Here is a 19,312-nt window from a genome sequence, read left to right as displayed (position 1 = left end):
CTAATTTAACTTATTTTTTTAATATATTGAGATTAGTCAATTAATTGTTATAGTTAGAATTGGAGATAGTATTTATTTGGAACATATACAACGTAACGGAGGTTCGTAGCATAAATAAGCGTAACCATTAAATATGAGGCAATCTGCTTGGTGCGAATAAAAGACAATATTTGGGTCAAAAACAAAAAGAATGGAAGAGAATGTAAGGAAAAATAAAGCTTGGTAAAGGAGGAGAGCGTGGGAACTGGTGATGTGGCAGTGTGGTACGTGGTTTTTGAATTTTTTCAATCCCACTCAACGCCGCTGGTGTGGATGTGATTCCATTTCCGTGTCGACATTTGATTTTGACTTATTAGTGGCACAGTGACAGATTAGTGATTGAGTTATTAATGTTACAAAGAATAGAGGCTATGTTATCACTGCGTCTAATTGTTGATATAAAAATTAGTTGATTAATTTAAATATATTAAAAAAATTAATTATATTAGTTATTTATAATAAATAGATATCGTTTTTCTTAAAATATTTTTACTAATTAAGTATATTGGCTAGAACTATTATTATTAAAAATACTAATTTAAAAAAATAAATAAATATAAGAGACAAAGTCAATTGAGGATTTATACTCAAAACCAAAATAAAAAAAAATTCTTATAGTAAGGACTGAGAATAGTAGTTTATAATGCACAGTGATTCAGTTGAAAACCCTAAAATTACAAAAATTAATTAATTAATAAATACTATATTTTTAGTTTTTTTAATCTTAAAATCATTAATACAAAAATATGATGATGAAATATTAAGTATTGATAGAATATTATCAAATGGTAGCGTATTAAATTTAATTTTTAAAATAACAATGATGGTTAAAACAACACGAGATAAGATTAATAATTTTATGATTAAAATATTAAAATTATACATTTTAAAGCTAAATAATTAAATAATTAAAATCCTAGCTAAAGTTAAAAGACAAATATACTATTTGGCCTGAAAAACAAAAATTGTTTGAACAATCCTCTATTCATATCACATGTTAGATTAATTGTGGGACCAAATCAAGGTAGGCTTCAATTAATAACGAGAACTATATGTGAATTATCAAATATTTTTTTTGCTAAATATGAATTATCAAATATATTTACGATAAATAAAATCTAAAAAAATACTGTAACTTTGAGTTATTGAATTTTTTAAAATAAATGAAAATAAATTCAAGACGCCACTTTTCTATTGGTTCACTATTTTCTGGTTCTAAAGTATTTGGAACAGAATACTCCTTAGATTCTGCTTATAAGTCACTTTTAATATGTTTTATGCAGATTAAGAAAAATCTTAAATTTCATTAAATATTATTTAAAATTTAACAATTTTTTAATTTTTTTCTTATTTAATATACATTATACCTCATTTAAACAAAATCAACACAATAATAAATTAAAAATAAAAATTGTGCACGCATATAAAATTTTTTTTAAATACCCTATAAATAAGATTAAAAAAATCTTTTATTTTTATTCTATAAATAAAATCAGAAGAGTATATAATAACATTCATTAGTCTCATCTATCAAATTCAAAGTGACTCTGTAAGGCCTAAAAATCACACTAACGTGCCCCGGGCAAGGGCAAAATCTAATTAAGACGTATGCTCTTCAAATAATTAAAAATGAAAATAATTTGAATTAATATTAGTCAAGATAAAATTATCATTAAATGAATTGTAATAAACTTTTTTTTTTTTTTTTGGGAAAAAACGCCATCCTTCACGCGTGGCGGTTTGCATAACTTGCGGCTCCCCCGTGAGGCTGTGAACTACGTGTGTTTACCGCTGCGCGCCAGAAAATATCCTTCAGTTTCTTCTGGTTCCATGCGGCGAAGTTGGCGCGAGAGGGTTTGAACTTTGAATTTTCCATTTAAAGTATAGCCGAGCAGCAGTCTCGATTCTCCTCTTCTTTCGACAAGCAGGAAAATTAATTTCCTATTAAAATCACATTTCGCTCTCGTTATTTTATATAGAAAAAAAAAAGAGAGAGAAAGAAAGGAACAAAACTCCGGCTGATTAGTCACCCATCGCTTGTCATTGAATGCATATTCATGCTTTTGAGCAATGGACGATTCCTCAATATTGTCGCCTACACAGAAATATGCAGCGGCTGCTCTGTTTACGCTCGCACTTAACCGGACACAAGTCCATCAAACTGGAAATCGGAACGACGCAATTAATCGCAACAAAGAAACCATACGTGAAGGCGGGGCGAAAATTGCCGTTTCAGACAATCCCGATCTCTGGATTCACGATAAATTTAGTCTGCTCTGGCCTGTTTTTAGGTAATCAGTCTATACAATAAGTTGAAGTGTGAATGGATTTTATGTTGTAAATTTAAGTTTCATATTCGGGGAATAAACAGGTCCCTTGGGGTGGATGACAAGGCCTTGCAAGGCCTAAAGCAAACCGCTAGTTCCTCTTCACAATTTTGGCATCATTTGGGAGCTGTACGTCTTATTCGTTCTCTTTCATTTCATGTTCTGTTGTGAATCAATAGCGTTTTCTGCCTCCCTGCCTCTCTGTGTATTCACTCCCTCGTTTCTCTTTGTAAGTCACTGTCAAGGAAAAATTTTGTTTCTATTTATATGTCGCTCTATAATTCCCAGACGATGTTAAGTATTGCTTTTCCAAAGATACCTTTTTTTAGTACCTTCAATTTTTCTTATAGAATACGTTCAATTATTTTACAACGCACGTTAATTACCGCATTTTAATACGGGTATGCTTGCAAAAATTGAGAATTGAGAATTTTAACACAACTGCTTTTCTTAATCCAGTGCAAAACCTCAAACCTCATATGAAAAGAAACGGATATGGTTTGTTTGTTTGTTTGTTATATACTGCATTACTTATCACTTTATATGTTATATGTTAAGAATGGTAATTAATATCATTTCAGTTCTTGACATTGCTGTCGGAGGAAGGTGATGGTGCCTCTTTAGACCGACTGGATAAAGAGCTTGCTTTGACAAAAGCTATTGATGCTACGGCTGTCAGCATGGAGGGTGTCCCTGATTCTAAAGAGGTGGAATTTAAGAATCTCGAGGACAAAGCTAGAGGCCAAGACAATTTTTGCAATACCAAGGCATCGTCCTCTGTTGTGGCTACTGCTAAGCCTCATGAGACCAAGGAGAACTCAGCTCTGCATGTGTCCACGGAGACAGCACCTTCCACGGGACCTGAAAATGACGCTTTCGATCAACCTATAAAGGAGGCGAATCTTATCAGTTACCAGAGGAAAATGACTGTTCTTTATACACTTCTTTCAGCTTGTGTGGCAGATACTGCTGAAGTTGACGAGCAATGCTCTCATTCAAGACAGGGCTATGACGCTCGACACCGTGTAGCTCTGCGGCTGCTTTCTACATGGCTTGGGGTTAAGTGGATTGAAATGGTGCGTGCGTTGTATACATTTTCATCTCCACCATTTTACCTAATGTATCAGGTTATATGTCAGTTTTCCAAAAGGCTATCTTTGCATAGGGATCTGGTGCAGATACTAACATGTGCACAGCATGGTTCCTTTTTTTTTTTTTTTCCCCCAGAAAAATGACCTCGTGGCGGTATTCCATTGCTAGAAGTTTACTTTTATTAGAATTTCTTGCAGGAAGCAATGGAGAAGACAGTTGTTTTTTCTATAATGGATTTGGCGAGGGAAAAAAATGCAAATGAAGAAGAACCTTTAGCTTTGGAAAGTAACTGGGACAAATGGAAGCGTGGAGGTATAATTGGAGCAGCTGCTGTCACTGGAGGAACCTTAATGGCTATAACCGGGGGTATATATCTGTATACGCAGCCTACCATTTTGATGTCTGGCGCAATTGAGATAATATGAATATCTTTTGACATTTAAATGCTGACATGAATACTTCGACAGGTTTGGCTGCCCCAGCAATTGCACATGGGTTGGGTGCTTTGGCTCCTAGCTTGGGTACTCTTATTCCTGCCGTTGGAGGCGGAATTGCTACAGCAGCAACTGCTACAGGATCTGTTGCTGGCTCTGTTGCCGTTGCTGCATCATTTGGAGGTAAAAGAAACAATCATGCTTCACATATACGGAGATGTTAAAAGAAAATAACATCTAAAGCAAAGCAACCCTATTCAGCCTTTCTTTCACTTTTTTCTTTTCAGCGGGCTTTTTTATGGAAAAATTATCCATAGGTCGCCAGCAAGAAAATTAAGTACTAAAGGTCCCAAGGAATTGAATATTTTTACAAGTTTGACTTTTAAATATGCAATTTTGACTTATAAATATAGAAGTTTGACTTGTGAATATAGATTGTTAAATTTTACTTATAAATATGTAAATTTTACTTGTAAATATTCAAGTTTGACTTATAAATATGAAATTTCTGGAATCTCTCAGTCTTTAATTTTCTTAGCTCGGGCCAATGGGTACTTTTCCCTTTTTTCGGGGTGTCACTTTGACAGTTTATCATTGTATGGATAATGTTCAGTTTCCTCTTTTGTACATCAGCTGCTGGAGCTGGCCTAACTGGAAGTAAAATGGCTGTGAGAATCGGAAGCCTTGAGGAATTTGAGTTAAAAGAAGTTGGAGGCAACTTTCAAGGTGTAAGTTCCAGACGCTACTGTATAATACATATTACCTGTAAACTATCGTGAACGAATGTCTGTTTCAGTGGTTTGCGAGAAAGTGAGTCAGTACATATGTTAGCGCTTTGTAAATGCTTTGGTGATGAATCTAACATCTTTAGTTAATCACTAATTACAACAATGTGGTAATTGATATTAAAAACAAATCCTCCTTTTTCAGTGTCTAGCTGTTGGAATCTACATATCTGGTCTTGCATTTGAGGAGGAAGATTTCTTAAAACCTTGGGAAGGTCAAAATGGTGATTTAGAGAGGTACGGAAACGTCAACATATTCATCAAGAAATAACAGTCTGGGGAATTTTTAATCTGCGTAATCTACCAAATGTGAAAATGAAGTTTTATCTTTGGCCCCCTTTTTCTAGATTTGGTGTTCTTGAGATCTCTTTTGCATGTCTTCATGATAAGTAACCTTTTGAATTGCAAGGGAATTTCAGATATGCTAATATCTGAAATATTATGTAAATTCTCTTAGTCATGAAGCTTTAGTCATGTGTGTTAAGTGTGGTTAAAATTGTGGAATGGGGTGGCTTGTGTGACGACATTCAACCAGCTTATTTTGTGCTAGAAGACAAAACCATGCTTCACTCCTATAAATTGCATAGTCAACATTTTGAGCATGGCTTATTGGAGATATCTAGCCAACCTCATTTTTCATTTTTCACTGTTCTACAGTGCACAGGAATAAATTTCATTGCTTTTTCAAGCTATACATATCATGCTGGACAACCCTTTAGATACAAGTAAAGGAATGCAAAGGAGGAAAAGGATTGCTTTGTGAAGCTATAGTCTTAGCTTGGAGTCATCCACTGATTCCAAAAACATCAAGTGTAGTTAAGCCACTTCGTGTGCTTCCCTTGCTTCCATTTGTGAAAACTTGTTTGATCTCTTTGGCTGTGGATGGAGACTATAACTGAACCCTGTTAATTCCTTATGTCCATTATTTTCACCACTAATTTCAGTGATCCTTTTATTGGGTCCTCCATTTCCAGTGTCGTGTGCTTCCTATTGAAATTTATTAGATTCTCCTCATGAGTTCGCATTAATTTTGTTGAGTGTTTACATATTTATATCTAATTCTTGAATCTAACAACTCACATCTGCAAATAGGTATGTGCTTCAATGGGAGTCCAATAATTTGATTGCGCTGAGCACAGCTATCAAGGACTGGCTTACATCACGTAATTTCTTTGGACTTGTATCCATTAAGTAATGATTGACTTGATTTAACATTTTCTGACTATAAGCATTTTTAGCTTATTGCAGAAATGGTTAAGGAGTTGATCACAAAAGGTGCAATGACGACAGTATTAAGTTCACTTGTGACAGCGTTGGCATGGCCAGCAACTTTAATTAGTACCTTTGATCTTATAGACAACAAATGGGCAATTGCAGCAGACAGGAAAGTTCTGTTCATGGCTGTAATGACCTTTTCTCCGGTTTGTAAAGTCCATGCTCTGTGATGGCTTTTTAATGAACGAAAAATCGGGAGCATACAGCCAAATTTTATTTCTAGGATAATGCATGACTGCCCCTGAATTTTCAATTTGTAGAGTTATATCTTCGTTCTAGTTGCTTAAAGTAATTAAAAAGTTACTGCTACAACGAGAAGCTACCATTCCACGAAAGCTTCCGCTTCACACTCCTGAACAAACAAATTCCTAACTTTATATAGTTTATTGAGATGCTCTTCCTTCTGAACATCAAAGATTACTGACTAGTATATTCACAAATTCATAACCTAGCACTGCGCCCTGGTTTCACAAACATCTCTAGTATGATACCTGTTCAGAAATACGTTTCATATAGAAAAACAAGGATATTTTTCTGTGCTTTTTTGGTGTGTAATTTATAAAAACTTTAAGCTTTTTATATTGTATTTACTTTGACCCTTCTCCATACCGGAACAGATCTGACAAGGCTGGTAAGGTGCTTGCTGAAGTGTTGCTAAAAGGACTGCAAGGAAACCGGTAAAACCATCTTATGGTTGGAAAATATTGATCATTACATTGCCTCGTTGCATATTACAACGTGCTTCATAGCTTTCTATCGATCGTCCAGACCTGTGACACTAGTTGGCTTTTCACTGGGGGCTCGCGTTATTTTCAAGTGTCTGCAATATTTGGCTGAGTCTGAAGGAGACAATGGTAATTTAGACTCCTCTTCTCTGGCTTTTCATACGACTGGTTCATTAATTGGATTTTATTTATAAACATTTCATACATGCTCTGCGCATTTCTGCAGCTGGACTTGTTGAAAGGGCTGTTATCTTGGGAGCACCAATCTCAATTAAAGACGAAAATTGGGAGTCAGCTAGAAAGGCAAATGGAATCTCTCTACATCTCCTCTTTCTCTTTTATTATAGTCGCCATGGTTTAACTTTTGCTCAGAAGATATTTAGTGATCCTGTCCTGCCCCTTAACAGATGGTGGCTGGAAGGTTTGTGAACGTTTATTCTACAAATGACTGGACACTGGCAATAGCATTCCGTGCTAGGTATGGACTGGATTCGCTTCAATTCACTCCAGCTATAATGAAAATATTGATTAGTTAGGTAGTTATCTTAATATCTGAAAAGACAATAAATCAGTACGGGCTAGCAAATGTCCGGTAATTATAGATTATCATGTGCTGCCGTTATTGTTTTCTGAAATGGTTGGTAAGTTTTTGTTTGTTTCCTCTTTTGTATCTTGTATGTGAATTTTATCGATATCAGCACCTTTATAAATTTATCTGTCATCATCTTTGTTATGATTTTTGTCAGTTTACTAGTCAATTACTGCATGTTTCTGAAATCATACGAGGCATTAGCTCAGAGAAGCCGCTAACTACTCCAAAGCACTTGAAAAGCGTGAGCTTTTAAAATATACTTGTATATTATTGTATATTGAAGCAATATCTTATGTGCAGTTTGCTTTCTCAAGGATTGGCTGGAATTCAACCTGTTGATCATCTTCCTGGCGTTGAGAATGTAAGCTGTTCATTCAGTGTTTTGTTCCAGCTGACATTTTGTGAAAAGACGCATTATTAAATTGCCCTAATCTGTTTCGTAGGTTGATGTGACGCAACTTATAGAGGGCCATAATTCATACCTCTGCATGACAAAGCAAATACTGGAGCAGCTTGAATTGGACAACTATTACGCTGTTTTCGGAAGTGGATATAAAATCACTCAGGAAGAATGTGTCACAAAGCCTAGCTAATTACTAGTTACTCTCTTTCCTTTGCTCTTCCTCACTCCCCGACTTTTGCCTTCCCATTTTTATTTCTTTTGATTTGCGATTATTATAGATGGAAAGAAAATAGAGTTCAGAAGTAATTGTTGGCGGAAGAGACAGATGGATCTGACCGAGACACGAGGACATTGTGACCAAGAAGCATGCAAACCCACTTGTTGATTTTATGCTGAAAGTTTGAGGATCCAAGCTAGCCGGGTTGAAACGCATTCGTTTGTTAAATTTGTCTGTGTTAAACTAAACGTTATAGCCGGTTTTTCGACCAGAAAAACATTATGGCTGGTTACCTTATAGTTTGTTGGGGAAAAAATTTACTTTTAAAGTATTCATTATCATATCTTTTAACATGGTAAATTGACATTTTCTTAATAGCTTGTCAGTATTGCATCATGATTAGGTCCTTCTTTTAAAAAGAGTATGTATGTATAAATAATTTTTTTATTAAAAACTAATTCCGTCCATTGCTTTGCATGGGAAGAAATGTGTTTTATATCCAAATATAACTCAAATGTTTTTAAGACTTTTTTTAAATTAGAAATTTTCAAAGAATTGGAGAATGTGATAATTTGTATCATCATATGGTACTACATAGTTAAAAAAATCAAGTATATTTTATATGTAATTTGAAAGTATAAAAAATTGCACCATTTTATCTGTAAGTTAGTAACATTACAACCTAACTTAACTTCCATAATAACATGAGCCATGTTAAAATAGGATTTGACGTGGATAGTGGGAAGCATGATGACGAACAGGTGAGCTCATCAATTCAGCCGGATCCATATAAATTTGCAGCAACCGCTTTGCCCACCACCAGTCTCTAGTACGCCTCTTGCTTCTTGTGATATACAATCTTTGAAGTCGTAGGCTTAAAGGCCAAGGCACAGTATATTTCAGAGGGTATCTTATTATTTGCTGGCTTTGGATATACATACTTTGGGAGCGTGACCTACCATGCAGCAATCAACCACCTTTCCACTGGTTGTAACGCATGATGACGATAAGCCATTATTAGGTCTCCATCCTCTGCAATTATTGGTTGGGTCGGTTCAGTGTAGGCTTCTGATTCGCATGCATATTTAAGCTATTTCCTTGCTTTTAGACATGTTCCTGTGACGTCTTTTGCCCGAGTCCTACATAGATGTCACTTGTGAGAAACTTGTGTGTAATGGAAAAGATAATTGGGATTTGGTCATGACTCATGACAACCTTTTCCTAGCCGCAAATTTGAAAAGATCATTAATGTTTGTCTGATAAAAAAAGATAGACTTTAATGAACCACTGTTCATTTGTCCCCTTTGAGATGAAAGAATCAGGCAATTGTATGAATGAGACGGTGAGCTGGGGGAAGGAGTTTCTGGTTGATGCCCGATTCTGTCAATAAATAATTGCAGTACTTTAGAAAATCTCAATTGCAACTAAAAACAGTTTTTGGCGTCTAGGACACTGCAACGCTCGTACGCTTATCCTAAAACCGAAGCAGACAGCAAATTCACAAAGGTCCCTCCCAAATCCCAATTGCTTTACTAGTTAGCGAACATCCAAGCCTGCAAAACTAGTCTAAGGCGCATCTTATTCACGAAATTGGTTAGACTTAACATACCAAAATTTAATAGATACGCAAACAAGTTTTATGTACTGATATACATGTTGATCATTTAAATTGTTGCATGGATGTATATTTATGTACAGAAAGCAGATGACATTAAGAAAAAGGCATGCGTGAGCCTGTGTTTGTGATGTTTGGAAGAGAAAAATAGAAGAGCATGGAAGTATTAATTATTTTGGGACGATGGGGATTCAATTTATGAGAGAAGTAGGGCAAGAAGGGCGCGCATGCAGTATGAGTGGGCGAGGTTTGAGGGCCACGGGGGGAAGTGGGGACAGAAGTGAGATCTAAGGCACATCCTTTTTGTGGACAGAGAGTGCTCGTTGGTTATACTAGATCTAACGCTCACAACTTCTCGCTGTTGTTAGCCCATCATACAGTCACATTCACGTACAAGTTTTTATATTTAAGCTTCTAGGGCGAGGGCCTCCCTGTACACCCTATCAATCTTTAGCCAGCCTATAGCGTACCAACAGATATGGAGAGGCTGAGAATATTTCAGCTCCTTTACTTCGTCTTTGCAATGTCAATTATTGGGCTTAAAGGCGACGACGAGCTCAATAATGTGACTGTTTCTAGTGAAGGTAACGCAGCACAAGCGAATGACCAAGCCAGGGGAGAGCTCAACAGCTCCAACAATAAGGCCGTGTTTAATACTAGTAAAGGCAGCTGGTATTACAAAGGAGGGAGAGGTGGTGGTGGTGGTGGAGGAGGCGGAGGCGGAGGAGGCAGTTTTGGATGGGGATGGGGAGGGGTGGTGGAGGAGGTGGCGGAGGGGGAGGAGGCGGCGGCGGATGGGGATGGGGGGGAGGAGGAGGAGGCGGATGGAAATGGGGATGTGGAGGGAGAGGGAGGGGAAGGAGACATGAGAAGGAGAGAAGGGGGAGGGGAGAGTATAGGGTGGGGGAATACGCGGAGTGCATGGGAAGAACGAGGTGCCGAGGGATGAGGCTGGACTGTCCGCTCCATTGCGGCGGACCTTGTTTCTATGACTGCCTCTATATGTGCAAGGCTCATTGTCGCCGACCATGAATCTTCCATTCTTTTCTCGTGCTTTCTCTCTCTCTCTCTCTAAATGATTCGTTTTGTCCGTACTGAATTAGTGGTTCCTTCTTTATCATCTGGTTGGTCGTTGACATTGATTAATGGGTGTGGATTAGATGGGGTCCCAGTAGTCTAACCGTTATTTGCTCGTGTTTAATTTCTTCGTCAATAATGTTGAGAAGATGATGGTGGTGGTGGTAAGCGAAGTTCCGCCCGTACGTATGTATTTCATTCATGCTAGCCAGGTAGCTGGTTATTATCACAAATTTGGGGCAGCCCGAATGAATAGTGATGATGAGTACGTACAAGGTAGAGCTGGGCGGCGCACTAGCCGGGCGTGGGAGGAGTATCCGGCAAGAGGAACCGGGAGGCGTGCCCTACCGGCAGCAGCACGTGAGCCCCTCATCTCATCACGTCTCTATCTGCTTGCTTGTCTTTTGCTTCATTTGAAAATTGAAATGCATGCCTTTACCCATGCGCTTGCGGAATCTTCTGGTTTGTCAGTTTCACTTTGTAATATTTGATTTTAATGGGATCCATTTCAACTCGCTTCCCTATATTGTTAATACTTAGCACCACCAGCTACTTCTCTTCGTTGTGTGCGTGTGCGTGTGTCTCTGGCATCAATTAAAGTAAATGTGAGGATGGGAGGGACTCGAGAGTATCGCCTTGTTTTCAATACTTGCCCACCAGTCTCTTAATCACCACTTGTATTCCAATGGCATGGCATGAGGTTGTAGCCTTCTTGGTTCTATCCCTCTTATAGGAGAGGGTTGTGGACTGGGTGGGTGTAATTGTTGTTTTTTAAAATAAAAATATCACGAGCAAAAAAGAAACGAACAAAAGCAAACAAGAGTACGACGAATCTACCAATTCCTTCAGTGTTGGGTTTAACATAAAATGCATGAACAGGTACCAAGTCCTCATGTGATTCTCTCACCGCAACCTCCGTCCGCTTCGCGCCTTCGCCTCTATTTTTTAGTCAGAAGGTTTAGGAAGAAAACAGAAGAGGAGAGATGAGAAATTGTATTTGATTCACAAAAATAGAGAAGGGGGAGGAAAAAAAATTATCTTTTAGTGCTCAGCTCTTCTTTTTCTGTTCCCCATAAATTTGGTGTTTTTTTAGATAGGAGAAAAATATTATGTTTTAATTTGACTAAATTATTCTTATCATTTTTTAAATATTTCAAGTTTATCCTTTTCAATAAAATTTTTTTTAACTCTTTGACCCACTATTCTTTTTAAATTTCAATTTCATCTTTTTTAGTAAAAATCATTTTAAATGATATTTGATAATAATGATATAATATTTTTTATTATGACTCTACTATTTTTCTTAATATAATATGACAGGTATATATTTTTTATGATATATATTTGGTAATGATAATGTAATATTTTTCTATGATATGTATATATTTTATGCATGTGAGATAACTTGTTTTTTTATATTTATAAATTAGAAATAATAATTTGATATAAATATAGAAATAAAATAATAAAAAACAAGGACATATTTATTAATTTATAATTAATTCTTCTCTTCTGAATCAAACAAGAAACATTTCTTTTCCTCTTTTTCCCTTCAATCAAATAACACTCATGACCTCAACCTCGAGGGGTTAGGTCAGCTGGCTGGGGCTGTCCTAGCTTAACCACAGGTCTCGAGTTCGAGTTGTGGGAATGCAGCACCCTGAGGGGCCAGAGGTCGCCGACCGAAAGGTTCCTTGCAAGCCCTCGATCCGAATTAGTTTGGGGACGTTGTCACGGCTGAAAGACGCCTATTTCCCTGGGATACCGGAGGAGAAATCCAAAAAAAAAAAAAAATAACACTCATGACCTCCTCTCACCTCCACTCTCCTTTCCTCCCTTCTAGCGAACCAAATAAAGTCTTTTTAGGCCGTCTAATCATTTATTTATGCGGAAAATCTTATAACAGTTTGAAGTAATTATTGTTCTATTCACCAAAGCAATTACTATTTCACATAATTTTATGGAACTTGATTCAAATTCAATAAGTTTGATGCCTGAACACAATTGATTTGGAAAGTCCATAATCAAATCTCAAGGTCGTTGTGGGATGACATCCTTTGTAGCCAAAAAAAAATAAAAAGGGTACATGTCATGTCCTCGTGTACTTTACATTTCTCGTGCGATCACTAATTTGAATATCAACTCTACAGCCTTGCAGGCCGGAACTTCCTCTGGACCTGCTGCATCCTTGAAAATAACCAACCAGTTAAACGAAAATAATAATTGGACTTTAATATTTTATTGATGATCAAATATCGAAGTAATTAAGGTCTATGAACAGTGCGTACATGAATGAAAATAAATACCTTCTCAAGGTGCAGGATTCTTTTTGTGGGTACCATCAAAAGTAAATGATTCTTGCCTGGGGATAAGGACGTCCAGGTTGGGCTTCCACTAATCGACACTTGGAGTCGTGAATAAACTGAGTTTGTCTTGAATATAGGGTGATACTATCTCCGATCTTAATTATAAGATTTTGTTTATAAATTAAAAATGATGTCTTATAATTAAAACCGGAGACAGTAATCTTGAAATTCAATGTATTGACTGTTTTGCTTCTTTTTTTAAATGGAACTTTTTACAATATTATATTGTCCATATAATCAAATATAAAATAGCACTAAATAGACATAAATATTCTCAATATCTTTTCTCCATACACAATTGTCTTTGTTGATTGTGATCCAACCATTAACGAGCAATACAAAGAATTGATAGTTTGCATGGCATTTATTATTATCAGTATAATGCTTTAAAAAACAAGATCATAATAATAAATAATATATTTGGTTTAATGTTGTAATTAGCAAATAAAATCAAAATCAAATAGAAGAGATTGTATATGAAAAGAAAGTATCGAGAGGATTTATTTCTTACCTTAGAATGCTAAGAATATCAGGATGCGAGAAACTAAATCTGAAAGCAGTTATCATTCGTCATTGAAACTATGGCCGTTCGTCCCTGTCCTTGCAATGATTTTTAATTCTGAGAAGCTATCTACCTACTAAGGATACTAAGCAATCTGACAATTTGCTGAGCTGAGAAATAAAAGCTTGTGCAGGCAGATGGAAGGGAGAGAAAGAAGGTGCTAATTAACATTTTTTACCATTAAGTGCTAATTAACATGAAGCGTCTGATACCGAATATGTTCATTGAGTACACGTATTTTCCACGCACTTCTCATCCAACCAGAGCTGCCAATTCCTCCTTGGACGGGTATCAATCCCAACTATGCTTCTTTTCTGCTTAGAGACTTAAGAGGACTGAATCTTGAACCAGAAGTCTCGGTAGACTAGTCTTGTTTCTACATTCAAATCTCCCGTTTAGGTTTTTTTTGACAAAAATGGATATTCACTTTTAAGTAATCATATTCCAATTATTACTGTTTACAAAATAGCGATGCGGTGTGAATTGTTAAGCTCTGGTGAACTTCCAGAATCAGAGATCTCCCCAAGTCCCAACACACTATGCATTACTCGCCTTTAATGGAAAAGGCCAGAAAAGTGAGGCCAGATTGTACTAGACGGCGATGCCATACCAACTTTCCATTTCCGAAACGAAGATACAATGATCAATGATGGGTAGAGGGTTGACCCCAACATGAAATTTCACGTTCAGACAAATCCATATGTCGTCCATTCAATCCCTTTTCGCCTCTCATGCACCCACCCCCCGTCTCTTTCTCCCCCTAATCCGATCTCCATCAGCATATTCATCTGTGCTATCATCTTCTGCGTCAATTTTTTTCCTGTCTACTCTTGCATCTGGCAAACCTAATCAGTACACGGAGGAACAATTTACAGTTTTCGTTTTAAGATTGCATTTAACAGAATCATCATTTTCTTCGCCTATTCCTGGAAAATGTTCGGCAAAAACTCTCTATGAACGTTCATATATACATTGGTACTTGCAGATTCTGCAAATACAATAGGAAAGAGAGACACCAAACGATCAACTCCGAGCCCAGCTGCTGGGAAGCAGAGTACAAGCCAAGAAATAAACAGTCCAAAAGCAGACCAAATTAACATTAACATTATAAAAACAAGGGCAGCGTGAAATTTAAGCCAGATAAAGACGAACGAGATGTAATGACCCCCCCCCCCCCAAAAAAAAAAGGATGATACAGAGGCCGTGTTCTGAACAGGATTCGATTTTGAGGCTCTTTTCTACCAAAGAAGTCTGGATCTCTTGGACCCAATAGGAGGGTTGATTTGTGGAACTATGAAATTATCATCCCTCGACATTGATCTGCTGGCCTCAATATTGGTCGCCTCTTTTGTCTCTTGGAACTTGATCTGCCGATCCACTTGTGGGGTAAAGAAAGTAGTGGGTGCCTGAGGAACCCAGATCCCCATACTCTCGGCAGAGAAAGAACCCATATTTCGCTCAATATCAGCATCGAACACAGCCGACATATCATTACTCTGCAGTTTATTAGCCCATTAAAAATGTCAGATCCGACTACAAGCAGTAGAACGTATAAACCTTCAATTTAATGATTAAAAAACTAATTGTTTCTAAGACCCCAACTGAAAACATTGACGATAGGAGATTCATCGCACACCTTACTGAAACCAAACGGAACAGCGGAAGAATCGAGAAAGTCGTCCACCTGCCAGCCAGGGAGAGTCTCTATCAAATACTCAGATATGCTACTTGTGGAAACAACCCCTTCGTTCGTTGACAAGTTTCCCCCAGCCTTGTTAATTGTGGTATGTGTTGATGCTGCCGAAGGTGAAGTCTTGTCCATTGAAGCGGGATGTGAGATGGCAGAAGATGCAGAAATGGAGTTCTTTGCCAACTTCTGCGACTTGGAATTAGATATGGAATCAGAACCGTTTGTCAAAACAGGATTGGAGGTTGATGGTGCATAAAGCGTAGCAGCAGCAGAGAGCTTAATCCCCGTTAGAAGAAACCTATTGTGCTTCCGGGTGTGCTCGTTGGCCGAGTGAATCGGCGTGTCACAATCTTTGCATAGAATTGCTCTGTCCTCTTGACAGAACACGAAAGCTCTTCTCTCCTACAATTTACTCAAAAACCCAAGGATATTTATTTGCATAGCTAAATACTAAATAATTACTTCCAAACACTCAATCTGCAATCGGGACCGATAAATAGAGTTATTTACCAGGCAAATATCGCAGAGAGGGAATTGGTTGGGAGAAGGGCGGTGGAGAGAAAGGCGTTGGTGCTTGGAGGCGAGCTTGTTGGCATGGTGGACCCGGTGGTCGCAGGCATCGCATAGGGCGGCTTCGTCGGCAGTACAGAAGAGGGAAGCCTCGTGGTTATTACAGACGTCGCACAGGATCTTCATCAGCCAAGAGAGGGATGAATCACCGAAACTCGAAGAACAGAGGAAGGAGAGGCGGTAATCAGTAGGCAGTGATTAAGATTCGGAAGAGAAGAGAGGGTGAAATGGCAAAAGGAGAAGCTGACTAAATGGGTTTGCAATGGTTAAATTTAGATGAGCACGGGGGTGGACCACCACGCTTCTACCCCAGAGCTCCGTGAGAATCACTCGTCGCTCCCCGCTGCTGGTCCTCTTTAGTTTAGAGCTATTTCATGGCCCTCTTTTACCGCTTCTGCCGTATGTAAATACTACACGGAAAGGAAAATTAATGCCAAAGACGGTAGAATGTTTAAAGTCGTTAATTGTCATTTAATGCCATCTTTCTGTTGAAATAATTAAAACTTTAAAATTTTAATTAATATTAATTATTTTACATAATTTTATTATTGAATAATACCTATAATTATTAGTCAAACAAATATAAATACACTCTTTTTCTTTTATTAATTGATGAAATTTTTAGCCAAATAATATCAAATTATGTGATAATCTAAATTACTCTTTCTATTGGTGTTAATATTTTTTTCCAGCAGTGTCAATATTAAACTATGTATATTAAACACGTGTTCGCATGGCTTGCTTACCCTTGCATTATCTTTTCTGTTTAGCATAAAAACTGATTGATTAATTTAAATAGGTTAAAAAATCAGTTAAATTAATTATTTGTAATAAATAAGTATTGTTTTTTAAAATATTTTTACTAATCATATCTATTAGATAAAAATATCATTTGATGAAATTTTTAACATATGTAATTACTACAATGATTACTTTAAAAAAATAGATAAAAATGAGAGATAAAATGAATTGAAATTTTACATTTACAATCAAATTAAATATAAAATTAACTCTTCTATTAGTACATATGTGTGTTTAATTAAAGGAGGGCGGAAATAAGAATGAATCCATGTATAATTTTTAATATAATTGAATTATCACCCCTAGATAGCAGTCGGTGTTCTTCGAGATGTTGCAGTAAAAAGTAATGATTAAAGAACCGGACTGGACCAGACGGTCAGACCAGTTGAATCATTAGTCGGACTCGTTAACGGCTCGGTTTGGACCAGAAAACCATTCACATAGTTGAGCTAGATTGGACCAGAGTTGAGCCGTCATTAAACCGGAAACTGGAGTTGGACGGAGAATCGGAACGGTTTTCAAATAACCAGACGGTTTGTTAGCTTGATTGAAAAAATACTAAATTTTTTTAAAATAGAAGAAAAATAAAAAAATTGACCCTCTTAAATATCATAATATTTTTAGACTATTTATAGCCATATAGTATTATTTCATTAAAAATTTCATATATTGTTGTGTTAAAACCGTGAGTCACTAGTCTTTTTGTTTCGATATCTGGTCTATTTTTTAAAATAATATTTTGATTTGAATGAGTTGATAATTTTTAATATCATTAAATATTTTAAACATACATAATTTAAATATATAAGATTTTAGTCCATTTTCAATGATTTCGTTATAATTTTAGATTATTTAAATGCATTTCTAAATTATTTAATAATTTGATATTTTTCATATATATTAATTATATGTATATAATATTGTTTTAAATTAATTATTAAGTCACCGGTCCGACCGAACAGTCTGACCGGTATGACTGATTGAACAATGACCTGTTGATTTTTCTGATTCGACTTCCAGTCTGGCTTTTAAAACATTGGTAAAAAGTAAACATTTACTATTTCCGATATTTAATATAAGAGCTAATTGATTAATTTGAATAAAATAAGAAAATTTATTAAGTTATTTATTTGTAATAAATATGTGTTTTTTCCTAAAATAATTATTGCTAATCAAGTACATTGGTTAGAATTAATATTATTACAATAATTATCTTAGAAAAAATAGATAAATATGATAGACAAAATGGATTGGAATATTATATTTAGAATAAAAATAAAAATCAAACAAGCTTTTATATTAAGGAGGGATGTAGTATTAGCTAAATTATTACACACAAAAATACAAATATCAAATTCAAATTCTCAACCACTTGAAATAACTAGAATTGATATCGGTATTACTTCATGAATTGCTCGATTTATTAATAATAAAGTAGAGATATAATTGTTCCCCGCTTTTGTTTTGAGGACCCATGCACCATTTTTAATCGCTGCAACGCTGTTTTAATTGTGGGCAAGACGAAAGATATTTATTCGTAACCGAAAATATATTACCCACTCACTTTCAAATCCTTTTCAACCAGAAGATTTCTTAAATAAGAATTTTTTTAGCAAAATCTTTCAAAATTTTAAGCTGGTTTATCGTATTTTATCATACTATTACCAGTGAGAAAACATTTGAATAACAAAGTAAACGTTCCCAGAAAAAATGGCAAAGGGAAAGGAGTGGGGAAGCCTTTGATTATGACTGGAAGGCCCGCAAATGGCGAACATTACAGGCCATTAGAGGCAGTCACAAAAGGTTTCCACTTAATATCCCATTAACTTCGATATTTTTGGCACAGCACCGCAGTTCCATCCTACTTTCCACCAGCATCAAATCACTATCGAAGGCGCCCGACTGTTTCCCACCCACACGTTCACGTGTTGCTCTATAGGAGTGTTTGGATAAAAACAAAACTATGGTTTCAGAAGTGCTTTTACGGATTACGAAGTAAATATGTGAAAGAGGTTACCTCGTTTTGCGGAAAAGTGCTTCTGAAACCACGGTTTCAGAGCATCCAAACAGGCCCTATATCATATTTAGCACAATTAAATTCCTGCACATTTTGCTACTTTTCTTCCAAGTTGTGTGCTTCTTCCCATACTAAATACTACATTCTTCCTAAATATAAAATCTAATTAATTAATTTAAATAAATTAAAAAATAAGTTAAGCTAATTATTTGTAATAAATAGGTATTATATTTCTTAAAATATTCTTGCTAATCAAGTGTATTGATTGTAAGTACTATTATTAAAAGAATTACTTTGAAACAAAAATAAACGAATATGAGAGGCAAAATGAATTAGAATCTTATATTTATTATTAAAATAAAAATCAAATAAGGTCTTATATTAAATACCAGAAGTAGTATAAGATTTTGTTTGTGTTTATATTAAAAACAGAAAGTAGTTTTCATATTTATTAAGAAATTCGAAAAACCTTTGGCCGCTCTAATTTGTGATGTGGGTGTGTTAGAGAGAGATTGAACATAAAGATAAAACATTAATTAAGAACAATTTCTAAAGTCTTTTGGTTGTTTTAGTTTTTGGTCACGCCGCATGATCAAAGTGTACTATGCTCCCTACAATTATACAGTGAACAATGAGATGGTGAGGGGAGACGCGCGCCAGAAAGAATGAACTGAAATCAACTGAGATGAAGACGCAATGGGAGTTCAGGTCGGTCTAACTGTACA

At 36.0% G+C, this 19,312-nt stretch overlaps 3 protein-coding genes across 5 annotated transcripts; 2 read left to right on the top strand and 1 right to left on the bottom strand.

Annotated features, from left to right (window-relative positions):
* The first annotated feature begins 1,919 nt into the window (after nt 1-1,919).
* LOC114723543 (transmembrane and coiled-coil domain-containing protein 4) lies at nt 1,920-8,264 on the top strand. Of its 3 annotated transcripts, none has more exons than XR_003738256.1 (16): nt 1,920-2,330; nt 2,411-2,495; nt 2,948-3,442; nt 3,656-3,824; nt 3,926-4,075; nt 4,526-4,620; nt 4,823-4,914; nt 5,770-5,840; nt 5,926-6,061; nt 6,570-6,629; nt 6,721-6,806; nt 6,904-6,980; nt 7,085-7,155; nt 7,424-7,510; nt 7,570-7,630; nt 7,713-7,738. XR_003738256.1 is itself a non-coding variant. In XM_028909743.1 (16 exons), the coding sequence occupies exons 1-15, from the start codon at nt 2,110-2,112 to the stop codon at nt 7,860-7,862; spliced, it is 2,019 nt and encodes a 672-aa protein (XP_028765576.1). In that variant the 5' UTR covers nt 1,920-2,109; the 3' UTR covers nt 7,863-7,868; nt 7,951-8,264. The 3 variants fall into 3 exon arrangements, 2 of the variants coding, with proteins under 2 accessions (XP_028765576.1, XP_028765568.1); XM_028909743.1 differs by lacking the exon at nt 7,424-7,510 and adding an exon at nt 7,951-8,264 and having other exon boundaries at nt 7,713-7,868; XM_028909735.1 differs by lacking the exon at nt 7,424-7,510 and having other exon boundaries at nt 7,713-8,264.
* Nucleotides 8,265-9,969: 1,705 nt separating this feature from the next.
* On the top strand, nt 9,970-11,124 carry LOC114723567 (glycine-rich RNA-binding protein 1). The gene is made up of 2 exons (XM_028909769.1): nt 9,970-10,232; nt 10,268-11,124. The coding sequence occupies exons 1-2, from the start codon at nt 9,983-9,985 to the stop codon at nt 10,534-10,536; spliced, it is 519 nt and encodes a 172-aa protein (XP_028765602.1). The 5' UTR covers nt 9,970-9,982; the 3' UTR covers nt 10,537-11,124.
* Nucleotides 11,125-14,443: 3,319 nt separating this feature from the next.
* LOC114723557 (B-box zinc finger protein 21) lies at nt 14,444-16,081 on the bottom strand. Its single transcript, XM_028909759.1, has 3 exons — nt 15,710-16,081; nt 15,146-15,601; nt 14,444-15,005 (listed from the first exon to the last, which is right to left on the bottom strand). Exons 1-3 carry the CDS (start codon nt 15,893-15,895, stop codon nt 14,748-14,750), a joined length of 900 nt encoding a protein of 299 aa, XP_028765592.1. The 5' UTR covers nt 15,896-16,081; the 3' UTR covers nt 14,444-14,747.
* Nucleotides 16,082-19,312: the final 3,231 nt, after the last annotated feature.

Source organism: Neltuma alba, unplaced genomic scaffold, assembly GCF_004799145.2.
Source record: "Neltuma alba isolate B1F8T4 unplaced genomic scaffold, ASM479914v2 tig00002374_pilon, whole genome shotgun sequence".
NCBI lineage: Eukaryota > Viridiplantae > Streptophyta > Magnoliopsida > Fabales > Fabaceae > Neltuma > Neltuma alba.
This window is presented reverse-complemented; position numbering and strand designations above follow the sequence as displayed.